Source organism: Sinohyriopsis cumingii, chromosome 7 (genome assembly GCF_028554795.1).
Source record: "Sinohyriopsis cumingii isolate HCF-2022 chromosome 7, ASM2855479v2, whole genome shotgun sequence".
Classification (NCBI taxonomy): domain Eukaryota; kingdom Metazoa; phylum Mollusca; class Bivalvia; order Unionida; family Unionidae; genus Sinohyriopsis; species Sinohyriopsis cumingii.
In genome coordinates this window covers 27,711,646-27,730,544 of record NC_142967.1, presented here as the reverse complement: position 1 = coordinate 27,730,544, position 18,899 = coordinate 27,711,646, and the positions used below count along the sequence as shown (strand labels likewise).

General features: G+C 34.4%; 1 protein-coding gene across 2 annotated transcripts in view; it reads right to left on the bottom strand.

The window, feature by feature from the left end:
- The window catches only part of LOC149794935 (uncharacterized), a 114,923-nt gene that overhangs the window by 93,537 nt on the left and 2,487 nt on the right, over window positions 1-18,899 (bottom strand). For both annotated transcript variants that reach the window (XM_089964596.1, XM_089964595.1), the window contains exons 2-4: window positions 18,369-18,779; window positions 10,167-10,343; window positions 2,143-2,317 (exon numbers count right to left, since the gene is read on the bottom strand). In XM_089964596.1, the coding sequence (XP_089820722.1) occupies window positions 2,143-2,317; window positions 10,167-10,343; window positions 18,369-18,720 (704 nt within the window). In that variant the 5' untranslated portion in view covers window positions 18,721-18,779. The remainder of the gene's footprint in view (window positions 1-2,142; window positions 2,318-10,166; window positions 10,344-18,368; window positions 18,780-18,899) is intronic.

The following is an 18,899-nucleotide window of genomic DNA, read 5'->3' as shown; positions in this document are numbered from 1 at the left end:
CTTATGACAACAGGATTCAGTCTTTAAACCACAACTCTTACGACAACAGGATTCAGTCTTTAAACCGCATCTCTTATGACAACAGGATTCAGTCTTTAAACTCTTATTATAACAGGATTCAGTCTTCAAACCATGATTCTTTTTATGACAGGATTTAGTCTTTAAACCATGACTCTTACTACAACAAGATTCAGTCTTTAAACCACAACTCTTACGACAACAGGATTCAGTCTTTAAACCACAACTCTTACGACAACAGGATTCAGTCTTTAAACCACATCTCTTATGACAACAGGATTCAGTCTTTAAACTCTTATTATAACAGGATTTAGTCTTTAAACCATGATTCTTAATATGACAGGATTTAGTCTTTAAACCATGACTCTTACTACAACAAGATTCAGTCTTTAAACCATGACTCTTACTACGACAGGATTCAGTCTTTAAACCATGACTCTTATGATGACAGGATTCAGTCCTTAAACTCCTATTATGACAGGATTCAGTCTTTAAACCATGACTCTAATAATGGCAGGATTCAGTCTATAAACTCTTATTATGACAGGATTCAGTCTTTAAACCACAACTCTTATGACAACAGGATTCAGTCTTGAATCCATGATTCTTATTATGACAGGATTCAGTTTTTCAACCATGACTTTACTATGACAGGATTCAGTCTCTAAACCATGATTCTTACTATGACAGGATTCAGTCTTTAAATTCTTATTAAGGCAGGATTCAGTCCATAAACCATGACTCATATGATGACAGGATTCAGTCTTTAAACTCTTATTATAAGGATTCAGTCTTTAAATCATGATTCTTATTATGACAGGATTCAGTCTTTAAATCATGATTCTTACTATGACAGGATTCAGTCTTTAAACTATGACTCTTATAATGACAGGATTCAGTCTTTAAACCATGACTCTTATAATGACAGGGTTCAGTCTTTAACCCATGACTCTTATAATGACAGGATTCAGTCTTTGAACCATGTCTTTGTTGAATACTTAATAAAATTGTTGAATACTTAATAAAATCATGCCTGATATCATCATAATATTGGTTTTTTTACTTCTCCTGAAAAAATTCAATAATGCAAATGGACATAATGTATTCATGTGGCTGGAACACTTTATAGGATTTATGATGACTGCAAGAAACTAAAGTGGACTATTAACTTTAATAGCGTTTCTTTAAAATTAAAGTGGACTGTAAAATGTAATGGTATTTCTTTAAAATAAAAAATCCTGTTAACAAAGATTTTTCTTAAAGGTAAGTAATATGGTTTAAAGAATGTTTGTCAGGTACATCATAAATCAATTTAATATGAAGTGTTATGTAATGTGTAATGTTACGTAATGTTTAATAATATGTAATGTGTAATAATATGTAATGTGTAATGTTATGTAATGCAATGTTAGATAATATGTAATAGTATGTAAATGGTAATGGTATGTAATGTGTAATGTTATGTAATGTGTGTTGTTATGTAATGTGTAATGTTATGTAATGTGTGTTGTTATGTAATGTGTAATGTTATGTAATGTGTAATGTTATGTAATGTGTTATGTAATTTGCAATGTTATATATTGTGTAATATTATGTAACATGTAGTATTATGTAATATGTGGTACAACCAATTCTCATCAACTTGGACTTTTTCTATCAATGCCATTCTTTATGTAGAAATCAGCCAAACATTAAGAAAGAAAAAAATTAAACAGAAAAATATTACTAAACAGTTTTCTTGAGCAGATATGTGAAAATATATCATTTAATTAAAACGGGTAATTCCTGTGACAGCCATAAGAATGCTAATTTACACATTTACCAATTTTGTACATGTTTACAGGCAATAAACTACATGAAGCTATTGGCACATGTAAATATTGCAGCCTTATTCACAGGTGAATTAAAATATTTTACTTAACAAATTTTAATTTTCCACCAATCAGAAAATGTTTTACATTCATATTTGTGTTAAAATATTATATCGAAAACACAGCATAATAACATATTGTTTGCTAGAATGGTTTCCTTCTTTTTTATCAAGATTTTTCTCTTGAATCTACTTAACATTAAAATGGAGAGGTTGAGCAGTTACTGAACAGAACATCAAAATGACAAACTTACCATGCCGTTTTCTCTTTGGATAGTCTCCATTCTGGAACTTTCCTTGTTCTGTTGATGACCAGTTTCAGCAAGTTGCTACCTGTGAGGACCTTGACAGCACTACTGCTGGCCACACCGTAGAAACTGATGTTGTTCGCTTCTAAAATTCTATCCCCTACTTCCAAGCCACTAATATCTGGCAAAAACACCAAAAGCAAGTATAAAACTTCTGGGTTTTCTAATGATATCAAAATAACTGAATAGAAAACTCATTTAATTCAAAACTTGTTTGCTTCTTATCTATAATTCAATAAATTTTCATATACATTTAATCTACCAACATGTTAATACAGCATCGTGTACCAAAATCTCACATCATTTGGTTAAAAATTTGTCTGATTATAATATTATTTGAGTACAAGAACAAATATTCTATCAATTTTTACTGTGAATGTATCTGTTAATGTTGCTTTTACATAAATAACTAAGATTACCAGTATTTTAACCTGTATCAGGTCCAGTGCCAGTATTTTTACCTAGTATCAGGTCAAGTGCCAGTATTTTTACCTGTATCAGGTCAAGTGCCAGTATTTTAAATTGTCTCAGGTCAGGCACCAGTATTTTTACCTGTATCAGGTCAAGTGCCAGTATTTTTACCTGTATCAGGTCAAGTGCCAGTATAATTTACCTGCATCAGGTTGTAAAAAAGGTATACTCATGACCACACTGGATGTAACATCGATTGGCCAAAATAAACCCATGGCCACAATGTATGTAACATCAACTGGCCAAGTTCTATACACATGGCCACACTGCATGTAACACCAACTGGCCAAGTGCTATACCCATTATCACATTGTATGTAACACCAATCAGCCAAGCACTGTACCCATGGCCACATTGTATGTAACACCAAATGGTTAAAAAGTACTATACCCTCAGCCACACTGCATGTAACACAATGTATGCAACACAAACTGTATGTAACACCAACTGGCCAAGTGCAATACATTTGACCACACTGTATGTAACACCAATTGGCCAATACATGCTATACCTATAGGCAGACTTTATGTACCACCAACTGACCAAAAAGTGCTATACCCATAGCCACATTGGATGTAACACTAATTAGCTAAAAAGTACTATACTATAGCCACATTGAATGCAATAGCCACAACAGCCTTGTGTAAATCATGCTTTTCAGCTGAAAAGTTAGCTTCATGTCTATCAAACACAACTTTTCCTGCATACTTTCATTATTATCTACATGGTTTTCAGAGCTGCAAAAAGTATGAATCCTAAGCACACTGTATGCCTTTGTATTCCATGGGATTAGTACATTCATCTATGCCAACTCTATTATCAGTTTCTTTTCTTTATAGGCTAATTAAGTCCACCTTCCCCTAATTGTTATATCCTGTAATGTTTGTAGCCAAATGTACATGTCTGTAAACGTTAAATAAATTAAATGAATGGGACAATGAGATGCTGGTTCATTTTCCTTTTCGTCATCACCTTCATTTTCCACAGGGATCAGTCCTTAACTATTTTGCATGGTCAGTGTCATCATCACTTTCATTCCCAGCTCAGTGGCCCCAATAAAGAATGATATCAATATTAGTTTTTTTGTCGCAAGTACCTTCAAATTTCAATGGTATGACCACTTTCCATCTTCTTGATGAACTCTTATTGGAGCGTGATACAGAAGAATCCAAACAGAGTACTTAACAAAAACAAGCAAAGATTTTAAAGTAAACCTTTTAATGCAACTCTCACTTTTATCTGGTCTTATGTATATCTATATTATGTGTGTTAATTTTCATGAGTAAGGGTCATTTAGTAAATAACATTAAATACTAATTTTCTTCATGATTAAAGGTTGTACTTTAAGATGAAGTCATTTTAGTAAACACATAGTTTCTTTGTAATGCATCTATACTAATCAAAGTAAACATGTTTATCTGATTTGATTTCAGGTCATGAGTTCTTGAAAAACCAGGCTGATCTAGTTCCTGATTGGCTGGATGTTAAAGTACTTGACCTTGCTGACAAGCTTAGATTCATCTAGAATGAATCAGACTCTCGTTCTGGTTTTGAAACTGAATCTTAGTTTATATATGAGAGATGATTTACTGAAAAGTAGTTATTCCAAGCATTAACATCAGTCCTAGAGGAAAAATATAGTTATGGTCATTTGAGAAGATTTATTTTATTTATTTATTTATTTCAATTGTTGACATGGACTTACAAAGTGCTCATACTTACAGATTTAGCAGCTTTTTTGGAAACAATATGAATTCATTTAAAGACATTCTGGATTATATCACTGTGATGCATCGAAACTACTGGCACATCAGCACAATAGACTGGACATCATTTGGAACAACACTGGAACTCATTTGGAATACTCAATACTTAGACTTGTGATAGAATTTTAGATCTAATTTGGATATCATTCAACATACTGTAAGTTATTTTTAATTTTCATTGTCTTATAGGGAAAAATATTATATTTGAATTTAACAAAACTTCTTGGTTGACATCTGAAACCATTCACTGACCATACATGTGACAATGCGACAACTCAAAAGACAACCAGAACCATTCTCTGATTTAACTAAAACAATAAACCACCTTGGAAGACAACCGAAATCATTCTCTAATTGGACAATAAAAAACACAATGAGCCACCTTGGAAGACAATCACAACCATTCTCTGATTGGACAAAATACAATAAGCCACCTTGGAAGACAACCAGAACCATTCTCTGACTGAACTAAAACAATAAGCCACCTTGGTAGACAATCAGACCTATTCTCTGATTCAAGAAAACACAAATGAGCCACCTTGGAAGACAACCAGAACCATTCTCTGACTGAACTAAAACAATAAGCCACCTTGGTAGACAATCAGACATATTCTCTGATTCAACAAAACACAATGAGCCACCTTGGAAGACAACCAGAACCATTATCTGTCTGAACTAAAACAATAATCCTCCAGGGAAGACAATCACAACCATTTACTGATTGCACAAAACACAATCAGCCACCTTGGAAGACAATCAAAACAATTCTCTCTCTGGACAAAACACAATGACCCACCTTGGAAAACTATCAGAACCATTCTCTGATTGAACTTAACCAATAGGCCACCTTGGAAGACAATCAGAACTATTCTCAGATTAAACAAAACACAATAAGCCACCTTTGAAGACAATTAGAACCCTTCTATGATTGGACAAAACAATTAGACACCTTGGAAGACAATCAGAACCATTCTCTGAGTGAACTAAAACAGTAAACCACCTTGGAAGACAATCAGAACCATTTTCTGAATAAACCAAAACAAAAAGCCACCTTGGAAGACTATCAGAACCATTCTCTGATTGAATAAAACACAATGAGTCACCTTCGAAGACAATCAGAACCATTATTTGATTGAACTAAAACAATTAGCCACCATGGTAGACAATCAGAACCATTCTCTAACTGAACTAAAACAATATGCCACCTTGAAAGTCAATCAGAACTATTATCTGATTCAGCAAAAAATAATGAGCCACTTTTGTAGACAATCAGAAACATTCTTTGATTGAACAAAAAACACAATGAGCCACTTAGGAAAACAATCAAAACAACTATCAGATTAAACAAAACACAATGAGCCACCTTTGAAGATAATCAAAACCATTCCCTGATTTAACTAAATTAACAAGCCACCTTGGAAGCCAATCAGAACCATTCTCTGAGTGGACAGAACACAATGATCTACCTTGGAAGATAATCAGAACCAATCTCTGATTGAACAAAACACAATAAGCCACCTTGGAATACAATCAGAAACATCCTCTGATTGGACAAAAAACAATGGGCCACCTTTGAAGACAATCAGAACCTTCTCTGGCCAAACTAAAACAATAAGTCACCTTGGAAGACAATCAGAACCATTCTCTGATTGAAATAAAATAGTAAGTCACTTTGAATGACAATCATAACCATTCTCTGATTGAACTAAAACAATAAACCACATTGGAAGACAATCTAATTCAACCAAACACAATGAGCCACGTTCAGAAGACAATCAGAACCATTCTCTGATTAGACAAAACATAATGAGCCACCTTGGAAGACAATCAGAAGCATTCAATGATCAGACAAAACACAATGAGTGACCTCGGAAAACAATCAGAACCATTCTCTGATTTGACAAAACACAATGAGCCACCTTGGAAGAAAATCACAACCATCCTCTGATTGAAATAAAACTATTAGCACCCATGGAAGAGAATCAGAACCATTCCCTGATTGAACTAAAACAATAAGCCACCTTGGAAGACAATCAGAACCATTCTCTGATTCAACTAAAACAATTAGCCACCATGGAAGACAATCCTAACCAATCTCTGATTGAACTAAAACTATAAGCCGCCTTGGAAGCCAATCATAACTATTATCTAATTGAACAAAACACAATGAGTCACCTTGAAAGACAATCAGAACCATTCTCTGATTAGACAAAACACAATGAGCCACCTTGGAAGAAAATCAGAACCATTCTCTCATTGAACTAAAACAATAAGCCACCTTGGAAGACAATCAAAACCATTCTCTGACTGAACAAAACACAATGATATACCTCTCGGAAGACAATCAGAACCATGCTCTGATTGGACAAAACACAATGAGTCACCTTGGAAGACAATCAGAACCATGCTCTGATTGGACAAAACACAATGAGTCACCTTGGAAGACAATCAGAACCATGCTCTGATTGGACAAAACACAATGAGCTACTGAGGGAGACAATCAGAACCATTCTCTGACTGGACAAAACACAATGGGCTACTGAGGGAGACAATCAGAACCATTCTCTGACTGGACAAAACACAACACAATGAGCCACCTTGGAAGACAATCAGAACCATTCTCTGATTGGACAAAACACAATAAATCACCTTGGAAGACAAAATCATTCTCTGATTAAACTAAAACAATGAGCCACCTTAGAAGACAATCAAAACCATTTTTTGATTGACCAATAAAAATAAGCCACCTTGGAAGACAATCAGAAACATTCTCTGATTGGACAAAACAATAAGATACCTTGGAAGCCAACCAGAACCACTCTCTGATTTGACTATACACAACGAGCTACCTCAGAAGACAATCAGAACCATTCTCTGATTGAACAAAAACAATAAGCCACCTTGGAAGACAATCAGACCCTATATCTGATTAGACAAAAAACAATGAGCCACCTTAGAAGTCAATCAGAACCATTCTCTGATTGAACTAAAACAGTAAACAACCTTGGGAGACAATCAGAACCATTCTCTGATATGAAACAAACACAATGAGCCACCTTGTAAGACAATCAGAGCCCTTCTCTGATTGAACTAAAACAATAAGCCACCTTGGAAGTCAATCAGAACCAGTCTATGACTTGACAATATACAATGGGCCAACTTGGATAACAATCACAACCATTCTGTGACTGGACAAAACACAATGAGCTACCTTGTAAGACAACCAGAACCATTCTCGGATTGTACAAAACACAATGAGCCACCTTGGAAGACAATCAAAACCATTCTGGACCATAAAAAACACAATCAGCCACACCGGAAGACAATGATAACCATTCTCTGATTGGACAAAACACAGTGAGCCACCTTGGAAGACAATCAGAACCATTCTGTAATTGGACAATAAAAAACACAATCAGCCACACTGAAAGACAATGAGAACCATTATGTGATTGGACAAAACACAATAGGTGACCTTGAAATACAAGTAGAAACCCTTTCTTGATCAGAAAAATAATAAGCCATCTTGGAAGACAATCAGAACCATTTCCTAGTTAGACAAGTAAGAAATAGTCATCTTGCAAGATGATTGGGATACTTCTATGATCCACAAATTTAAGTATCAACAGTCATGGGTTTTTATGGGGGAAATTCATGATAACTGCATTAAAACTAGTAAAACAAAATAATGATAATGGACTGGCCTATAAGGGACTAGTTAAACCAAAACTCAAGAATGATCATTCTAAGTTATATCATTAATTATAAATAAACAAATTTGTGAAGGGCCGAATATTGAATTGCAGTAAATGCACTGAACATTAAACTTTTATCGCATTTAAGCCAGTAAAGTCTTCGCAAAGGGTCACTTCGACCTTTCTTTATTCATCTCTCCCAATGTCAGTGTAAACTTCAAAGGGGCAGCATTCCAACTCAGTGAAATTGACCAGGGTATCTTAACACAGTCCTTAGAAAGTAAACATTAAATGAGCTAACAACCCTAACCACTTGGTAGGAACCTATGTTCACTTATCATTTTTTCAAAGGGAAATTGTTATGCACAGTTGTTCACAGATTCTGAGCTGTCTAAACCTGATGAAAGGAATTATTTCTTTAGGAAAAGTTAGTGACCGCTGCCTACGATTGGGCAGAATAAATTAAGGCGTACACTTTAGAGCAATCAGACTTTAAAGTGATGACCTTAGTCAAAATTCTTTAGTCTAAACATTCCCTGGAAGGAGGAAGTGTAGTCGACTCCAGGGAGGCATAAAGAGATTAGTGCTTTCCTTGTTAAACAAGAAAGGGACCAGGTGTCTGTCTTGTAAAAAGAAAGACAGGGTTTAGTGCTAGGATGCCCAAGTTCTAAAAGAGAACAGCAATAAGTTATGCAATTTTAGTTTCACATAATATTCTATTATTCATTGTTTGCTTTATGCAAATGTGTTTGCTATGACTAGGTTTCCATATTATGTATCGTTTATTCAATTTCATGTGTTGATGCTAGAGCTGTTAAACAACTTATTTTATTCAATTTCATGGAAAAGTGTTGATGCTAGAGTTAGTATGCAATTTATTTTATTCAATTTCATGAAAAGTGTTGAAGCTAGAACTTTTATGCAATTTACCTTTTACTTATACAGTTATTAGTTCATTGGTAGAATTGATTGCATGTGATCCAAATGTTCATATGTGTAGGATTTCATAGGGCTATATGAAATAACTTCCTTTGTTTGTTAGGATGATACAGACTATCATGAGTTAATGATACTTACCTAATTATATCTGATTTTGTAATGTTTGAATAATCTTGTCGGTTAAGGACTGCTGCGAGTTACAATTTGTGAATTTCATGCAGTAGTAATCGAACATGTAGTAGCACATGTAAAAGAATATGGTAATATTCGATAGACGCTCACATGGTAATTTAAGACCTGCCGCTGGAAGTGAGGTCAATGTCCTACCGTACTAAGCCAGAATTTACGCAGTGTGTTGAGCCAACATGTTCTGAGTACATGGGTGTATTTTATGTACGTCTTAGAGTGTGGGGTATACAAAATTATGGGGTAATTTTGTCCTTTAAGGAACAGATTTCTGGGAGAAAGTGATGAGACAGTCTGAAGACAAAAGTCTGAGGGAAAGAAGGACAAGGTCAGAATAAAAGGACCAGGAAGTCCATGAAGGGGCAAAGCATAGAGCTTAGGAAGGATGAACTAGGAGATATTGATATACGGTCCAGACAGGAAGGTGATGCAAATCGGTCATGGACATTGCGCTCTTTTTCACCTCTCGTTACGATGATGAAATAAATCCAAATTGGACACTCCTGTTATATTCTATTGATATAATCTAACTTGAATTGGAATTACCGTTATTAATTTGTTTTAATTAAATTTGTTATTTTCTTGTCAAAGGGGGCTCATATTGCTTTATTTCTTCCCAGTATTCTCGCTCAGTTCTCTGTTGAAATTATATTTTTCTTTCACTCCCATCAAACTATACTATCAAGGGAGGTCATCCTCTAGATAATGCCAGCCAAACCCAATTAACCACCCCTCTTACTAAGAGGGAGACATTACAAAATTAAATATTAATTACCAAAAAGATGGATTTTCATAAAACCCAATACTATCCTCAGTTGGAATAGGAATTTTCAATAGAATATATGCTTCAATCAAATTGGAATTTTCCCAGTTAAGGAGGAGTATCAGATAAACCAGAAATATTGTGACACACCTGCAACAGAACCTGTTTCAATTTCACTGACATATATCCCCAAGCCATGCTCTGATCCTCCTCGTACACTGAAGCCAAGACTTGGTTCACCATGCTGACGGCGAATTGTGACAATCCGAATGTTCTCTGCTCTGTTCCTACTGCCACTATTGCTACTGACAGATGCAAAATCTCTTTCTGGAAACAGAAAAAAAGAGAACAGAAGTAAACAATTTTGATCTCACCACAATTTTAATTTGTGTCACAGACTAAGATCTGGTATCACATGTAAAAATAAATAAAAAAGTAAGACATTACTGTTTCCTTGTAGCCATTCTTAAGCTATCAAGAAATTTTACTATAATATATATATATATATATATATATATATATATATATATATATATATATATATATATATATATATGACTTGCTTTCTTTAAGTAATGTACATTTCTGGTCTCCACAGAATGTTTAAAACAAAGATCTACTAGTATACTATAACTCACTTGCAGAAAGAACTTTCACAACTTCGATCAGCTAATAATGACATGGTTATTATTGCAAAACATGAGTACCACATTGCTAATGAATACAATACTATAACTGTAAGTGATGAGTACCACTGCTATTAAAGACAATAATATTATTGCAAGTGATGAGTACCACACTACTATTAAAGACAATACAATAATTGCAAGTGATGAGTACCACTGCTAATAAAGACAAGACTGTTATTGCACGTGATAAGTACCACTGCTATTAAAGACAATAATATTATTGCAAATGATGAGTACCACACTGCTAATAAGGACAATACTATAATTGCAAGTGATCAGTACCTCTGCTAAAAAAGACAGGACTATTCTTGCAAGTTATGACTACCAATGCTAAAAATGACAAGACTATTATCACAAGTGATGAATACCACTGCAAATAAAGACATTACCATTATGGCAAGTGATGAGTACTAAATTCCTATCAAAGAAAATATTATTATTGCAAATGATGAGTACTACTGCTATTAAAGACAATACTATTATTGCAAGTGATGAGTACCACTGCTATTAAAAACAATACTGTTATTGCAAGTGATGAGCACCACATCGCTAATGAAGACATAACTATTATTGCAAGTGATGATTACCACTGCCATGAAAGACAATATTTTATTGCAAGTGCTGAGTACTACACTGCTAATGAAGACAATACCACTATTGCAAGTGATGAGCAGAACATTGCTAATGAAGACAAGTCTATTATTGGAAGTGATGATGACCACTGCTAATAATGACAAGACTATTATTGCAAGTGATGACTACCACACTGCTAATGAAGACAAGACTATCATTGCAAGTGATGAGTACCACACTGCTAATGCAGATAAGGCTATTATTGTAAGTGATGACTATCAGTACTAATAAAGACAGGACAATTAATGCAAGTGACGATTACCACTGCTATTGAAGACAATACTATTATTGCAAGTCATGAGTACCACTGCTAATGAAGACAAGGCTACAACTGCAAGTGATGAGTACCATTGTTAATGAAAACAAGACTATCATTACAAGTGATGAACACCACACTGCTATTGAAGACAAGGCTATTATTGCACGTGATGAATACCACTGCTATTGAATACAATACTATTATTGCAAGTGATGAGTACCACTGCTAATGAAGACAAGGATATTATTGCAAGTGATGAGTACCACTGCTAATGAAGACAAGGCTATTATTGTGAGTGATGAGTATCAGTGCTAATAAAGACAGGACTTTTAGTGCAAGTGATGATCACCGCTGCTATTGAAGACAATACTATTATTGCAAGTGATGGGTACCACTGCTGATGAAGACAAGGCTAGTATTGCAAGTGATGACTACCACTGCTATTAAATACAATACTATTATTGTGAATGATGAGTACTACTGCTAATAAAGACAATGCTATTATTGCAAGTGATGAGTACCACTGCTATTGAAGATGATACTATTATTGCAAGTGATGAGTACCACTGCTAATGAAGACAAGGCTATTATTGCAAGTGATGACTTTCACTGCCATTAAATACAATACTATTATTGTGAGTGATGAGTAACACTGCTAATAAAGACAATGCTATTATTGCAAGTGATGAGTACCACTGCTATTGAAGATGATACTATTACTGCAAGTGATGAACACCACACTACTATCAAAGACAATACTATTATTGCAAGTGATGAGTACCACTGCTGATGAAGACAAGGCTATTATTGCAAGTGATGAATACCACTGCTATTAAATACAATACTATTACTGTGAGTGCTGAGTACCACTGCTAATGAAGACAATACTATTATTGCAAGTGATGAGTACTACTGCTAATGAAGACAATGCTATTATTACAAGTGATGAGTATCAGTACTAATAAAGACAGGACTATTATTGCAAGTGATGATTACCACTGCTATTGAAGACAATACTATTATTGCAAGTGATGAGTACCACTGCTAATGAAGACAAGGATATTATTGCAAGTGATGAGCATCAGCACTAATAAAGACAAAACTAATATTGCAAGTGAAGAGTACCACACTGCTAATAAAGACAGGACTATTATTTCAAGTGAGCATTACCACTGTTATTAAAGACAATACTATTATTGCAAGTGATGAGTACCACACTTCTAAAAAAGACAGGACTATTATTGCAAGTGATGATTACAACTGCTATTGAAGACAATACTATTATTGCAAGTGATGAGTGCCCCTGCTAATGAAGACAAGGCTATTATTACAAGTGATGAGTCCCACTGCTAATGAAGACAAGGCTATTATTGCAAGTGATGAACACCACACTGCTACTGAAGACAATACTATTATTGCAAGTGTTGACTATCACTGCTAATGAAGACAAGGCTATTATTGCTAGTGATGAGTACCACTGCTAATGAAGATAAGACTATTATTGCAAGTGATGAGTACCACTGCTGATGAAGACAAGGCTATTACTGCAAGTGATGATTACCACTGCTATTAAATACAATACTACTATTGCAAGTCATGAGTACCACTGCTGATGAAGACAGGGCTATTATTGCAAGTGATGAGTACCACTGCTATTAAATAAAATACTATTACTGCAAATCATGAGTACCACTGCTGATGAAGACAAGGCTATTATTGCAAGTGATGAGTACCACTGCTAATGAAGACAAGGCTATTATTGCAAGTGATGAGTATCTGTGCTAATACAGACATGACTAGTATTGCAAGTGATGATTACCACTGTTATTGAAGACATTAATATTACTGCAAATGATGAGTACCACTGCTAATGAAGACTAGGATATTATTGCAAGTGATGAGTACCACTGCTAATGAAGACAAGAATATTATTGCAAGTGATGAATACCACACTACTATTGAAGACAATACTATTATTGCAAGTCATGAGTACCACTGCTAATAAAGACAGGACTATTATTGCAGGCGATGATTACCACTGCTATTGAAGACAATACTATTATTGCAAGTGATGAGTACCACTGCTAATGAAGACAAGAATATTATTGCAAGTGATGAATACCACACTACTATTGAAGACAATACTATTATTGCAAGTCATAAGTACCACTGCTAATAAAGACAGGACTATTATTGCAAGTGATGAGTACCACTGCTATTGAAGACAATGCTATTATTGCAAGTCATGAGTATCAGTGCTAATAAAGACAGGACTATTATTGCAAGTGATGAGTACCACTGCTATTGAAGACAATGCTATTATTGCAAGTCATGAGTATCAGTGCTAATAAAGACAGGACTATTATTGCAAGTGATGAGTACCACTGCTAATGAAGACAAAACTATTATTGCAAGTGATGAGTACCACACAACTAATAAGGACAAGGATATTACTGCAAGTGATGGATACAACATTGCTATTAAAGATAATACTATTATTGCAAGTAATGAGTACTCCTGCTAATGATGTCATGCCGACACTGAAGTGGGGCTAGGTAATTTTCTTGTTTCAGTGGCTCAGATTTCTTGAAGCACTTCAACCAGGTATTGCAAAGGGGCTGACATTTAAAGCTGCTGCCAGAAAGCCTGAAATATTTCACAGGCTAGTGACAAAGGACTGTGACATCATTCCAGTAATATATCAGAGAAAGGAAGCCAAATGCAAAAACAATTTGATCATGGAAGCGTGAAAAGCATGTCACTGAAAGTTACTTTTGCAAATGATAAGTAGTACTTGTGTTCCTTCAGATGATTCTACCCACAAGATTTCATGAGATGTATAACAAAATATATAATGCTAAATTTTCAAATAACCACAAGTGTAAAAAGGTGATTGTAATAATGTAATCTGCTCTGGCCAACAACGCACAGTACTGTCCTTCATGAAATTTTTCACTGTATTTTAATGAATATATATATATATATATATATATTCACTTGTAATAATAGTCCTCTCTCTCTCTCTCTCTCTCTCTCTCTCTCTCTCTCTCTCTCTATATATATATATATATATATATATATATATATATATATAATAACAATATAAATATGTGGAACACCAATTCTGGGAGTTTTATGGTTGCAGCATACCATAAATGAAAACAACAGGACCATTTCCCAATCCATTAATTTAAGTACTGATGAGAAGAAAAAAATAATTCACACAGTCATTAAAACTCATAACCACAAAAGTAAATGAATTGTATTGAGGAGGATTGACAAAACCATGATAAAACATTCCACACATTATTGGGTGTTTCTGCTTGTCAATATATGTATTTCAATTTCTATTTAAACTATATGTATGATTTTACACTACTTCTTACTGACAGGCCCTTTATTGACCAGCAAAATATGGATTTCTTTGTGTCATACCGACAGGCCCATTATACCAAAAGTTAAATCAACACCTTGTTCATAGTGTTGTTGTGATGCAGACCTGTACCTGTTATTGATCAAATGAAACAAGCAGGTAACAGATGGAAAGGTAGACGTACCTGGACTGGCCATGGAAGCATTTTTCAATTACCTCAGACTATAGCTTGATACAGAATCAAGCTGTAAATTATTAATGGCTCTATCCTTTATACTGTGAAAGATTACATTGGCAGGGAAGTAAAAATAGAAATTAACTGTTGCTTCATGTTGAATAGGAAACAGCACATTAATCAAAGACTGGTTCTATTAGGACTAGTTGAAGATTAACATTTGTAAACACATAAAATATGTATACCATATTCCATCAGAATTTGCTGTTTTTATGTGCTCTCCTCTCAGCATTGTCAAGCAGTACATAAAATGTTACTGTAATTCTTGAAACTATATTTACAAGAAGTTTCTTTCCAGGCCTGAAACGAATCTAGTTAAAAAATTCTGGGTGCAACAATTTCAATATCTTTTGTACTGCATTAGTGTGCAAAGTTGTAAGCTGTGTGTCAGTCACAGTTTTCTTCTTTTAGTTAACTTTCTCATATGTGGCAAGCCCAAATGAGCTGACAGTCCATAGACCTGCAGTGTGAATCTTTTCGTAATATTTCAATTACTTTAATCTCAATAAAATGATGGAATTTTTTGTATTAGAAAAAAATGCATATTTCTGATCAAATTATAACTTCAAGAAAGTAAAATAAATAGACAAAAGACAACATTTACCAAATTGTTATGCAAGTACTGTTTAAAAGATATGGAAGGGTCACAATGTGGCAATGGATTTTTGTAAGCTTGTGTTCATTTCCACTGTGGACATTATGTCAGGTTTCAATTCAAAACTGGTACTTATGAATGCTGAAGAAGCAATAGTTTTCTCTAAATCTTCTAAGTATTTAAATATTACAAATTTTCACAAACAGAGAACAGTCATCTACACGTCAACTTTATCACTCCATTAATTAAAATATCTCCTTCATTATTCTATAACTCCATTATTCAAAGTATCTCCTTCCCTATTACTTCTATCACTCCCTTATTCAAAATATCTCCTTCTTCATTACCTCTATCATTTCATTATATAAAATATCTCATCCTCAGTACCTATATAACTCCATTATTCAAAATATCTTTCTCTATAACCCATACCTCTATCACTCCCTTATTCAAAATATATGTCCTGATTACATCAATCACTCCTTTATTCAAAATATCTTCTTCCTCATTACCTCTATCACTCCCTTATTCAAAATATCTGTTCCCATTACCTCAATCACTCCTTTATTCAAAATATATCCATAATTACCTCTATCATTCACTTATACAAAATAGCACCTCCTTCTTTACCTCTATCATTCCCTTATTCAAAATATCTCCTTCATTACCTCTGTAACTCCCTTATTCAAAATATCTCCCTCCACTTTACATCTATCACTCCCTTATTCAAAATATCTCCTTCCACATTACCTCTATCATTCACTCATTTAAAATATCTCCTACCCCATTACCTCTATTACTCCATTATTCAAAATATCTCCTTCCCTATTACCTCTGCCACTCTTATTTAAAATATCTCTTCCCACATTACTTATGCTACTCCCTTTCTCAAAATATCTCCTCCCTCATTACCTCCATCACTCCCTTATACAAAATAGAATGTCCCTCATTACCTTTATCACTCCATTATTCAAAATATCTCCTTCTCTATTACCTCTGCCACTTACCTAACAAAATATCTCTTCCTTCATTACCTCTGTCACTCCCTTATTAAAGATATCTCCTTCCTTATTACCTCTATCACTCCCTTACTCAAAATATCTCCTTCCACATTAACTTTATCACCCCCTTATTCAAAATATATCCTCCCCCATTACCTCTATCATTCACTTATACAAAATATCTCCTTCCTCATTACCTCTATCCATCATTCCCTTACTCAAAATATCTCCTTCCACATTAACTTTATCACCCCCTTATTCAAAATATCTCCTCCCCCATGACCTCTATCATTCACTTATACAAAATATCTCCTTCCTCATTACCTCTGTCAATCCCTTATTCAAAATATCTACTCCCTCATTACCTATATCATTCCCTTATTCAAAAGATCTCCTTCCTAGTTATCTCTATCACTCCTTTATTCAAAATATCCCCTTCCTTATTACCTCTATCATTCCCTTATTCAAAATATCTTCTTCCAGATTACCTCTGTCAATCCCTTATTCAAAATATCTCTTTCATCATTATCTCAATCACTCTTTTATTCCAAATATCTCCTTCTACATTACCTCTATCACTCTCTTATTCAAAATATCTCTTTCCTCATTACTTCTGTCATTCCCTTATTCAAAATATCTTCTTCCATATTACATCTGCCAATTCCTTATTCAAAATATCTCCTTCCTCATTATTTTTATCATTCCCTTATTCAAAATATCTCTTTCTACATTACCTCTGTCAAACACTTATTCAAAATATCTCCTCTCGCATTACCTATATCACTTATACAAAAAAAACTCCCTCGTTACCTCTACTACTCCATTATTCAAAATATATCCTTTTTTATTACATCTGCCAATCCCTTTCTCAAAATATCTCCTCCCTCATTACCTCCATCACTTCATTATTCAAAATATCTCCTTCTCTATTACTTCTGCCACTCACTTATTCAAAATATCTCCTTCCTCATTATCTCTATCACTTCCTTATTTAAAATATCTTTCCTCATTACCTCTATCATTCTTTTATCCAAAATATCTCCTTCCACATTACCTCTATCACTCCCTTATTCAAAATATCTCCTTCCACATTACCTCTATCACTCCCTAATTCAAAATATCTTTTTCCTCATTACCGCTTTCATTCCCTCTTCAAAATATCTTCTTGCATATTACCTCTGCCAATCCCTTCATCAAAATATCTCATTCTTGATACCTCTGTTAATGCTGTATTCAAAATATCTCTTTCCTCATTACCTCTATCACTCCCTTATTTAAAATATATATTTTCTCATTACCTCTATCATTCTCGTATTCAAAACATCTTTCCTCATTACTTCTATAACTCCCTTATTTAAAATATCTCCCCCCTCATTACCTCTATCACTCCCTGATATTAAGTTTATGTAACAGGTACTAAAATAGCAATGGAAGGTAAAAATCAACAGCAGCTGTTTGATAAAATTAATTTTAGTCTTTCATCCTGCAAGTCGAGATTATCAGACAAACATAAGAAACAACTTAAATTACGAATTTGTCATGGTCATTCATTCTAAATACTCACTACCTGGTGATCTATATGAAGGTGATTTTGTCCTTTTCTTGTATCGAATCTGGTAGTTTGTAAGCCTATCGAACTCGGGGACCTGGTCAGGATGAATGACTGTCCTAATATACTTCAGCAACTCTAGTTGTTCTGGATTTTGTAAGACTAATCTTAAACCTGGTACCAGCCTCTCAACATCATGGTGTCTCCTGTAGTCCTTAAGGATCCGGTACAAAATCTGCCTGTCGGTGTTTGATAACAAGATTTGGGCCAGTTGATTCAGGCCACGCATATTTTCCCGTCGCAATTCTATATCCTGTACCCTACGTGGGGATAAGGATCTCCAGGAATCTCGTTGTACAGTCAGTGCCATCTGTGAACTAGGTCAGCAAGTATAACAGCCACTGTTCATTGACATAAATTTTCACATACCTGAACAACAAATTAATTTTGATAAAATACATGTATTGTAAAATAAGTTCACAAAGTTGATGATGAAACAACAGGCCTCAGTGACCTACTGGAACTGCTGTGCTGTATAGTGATGTGTGC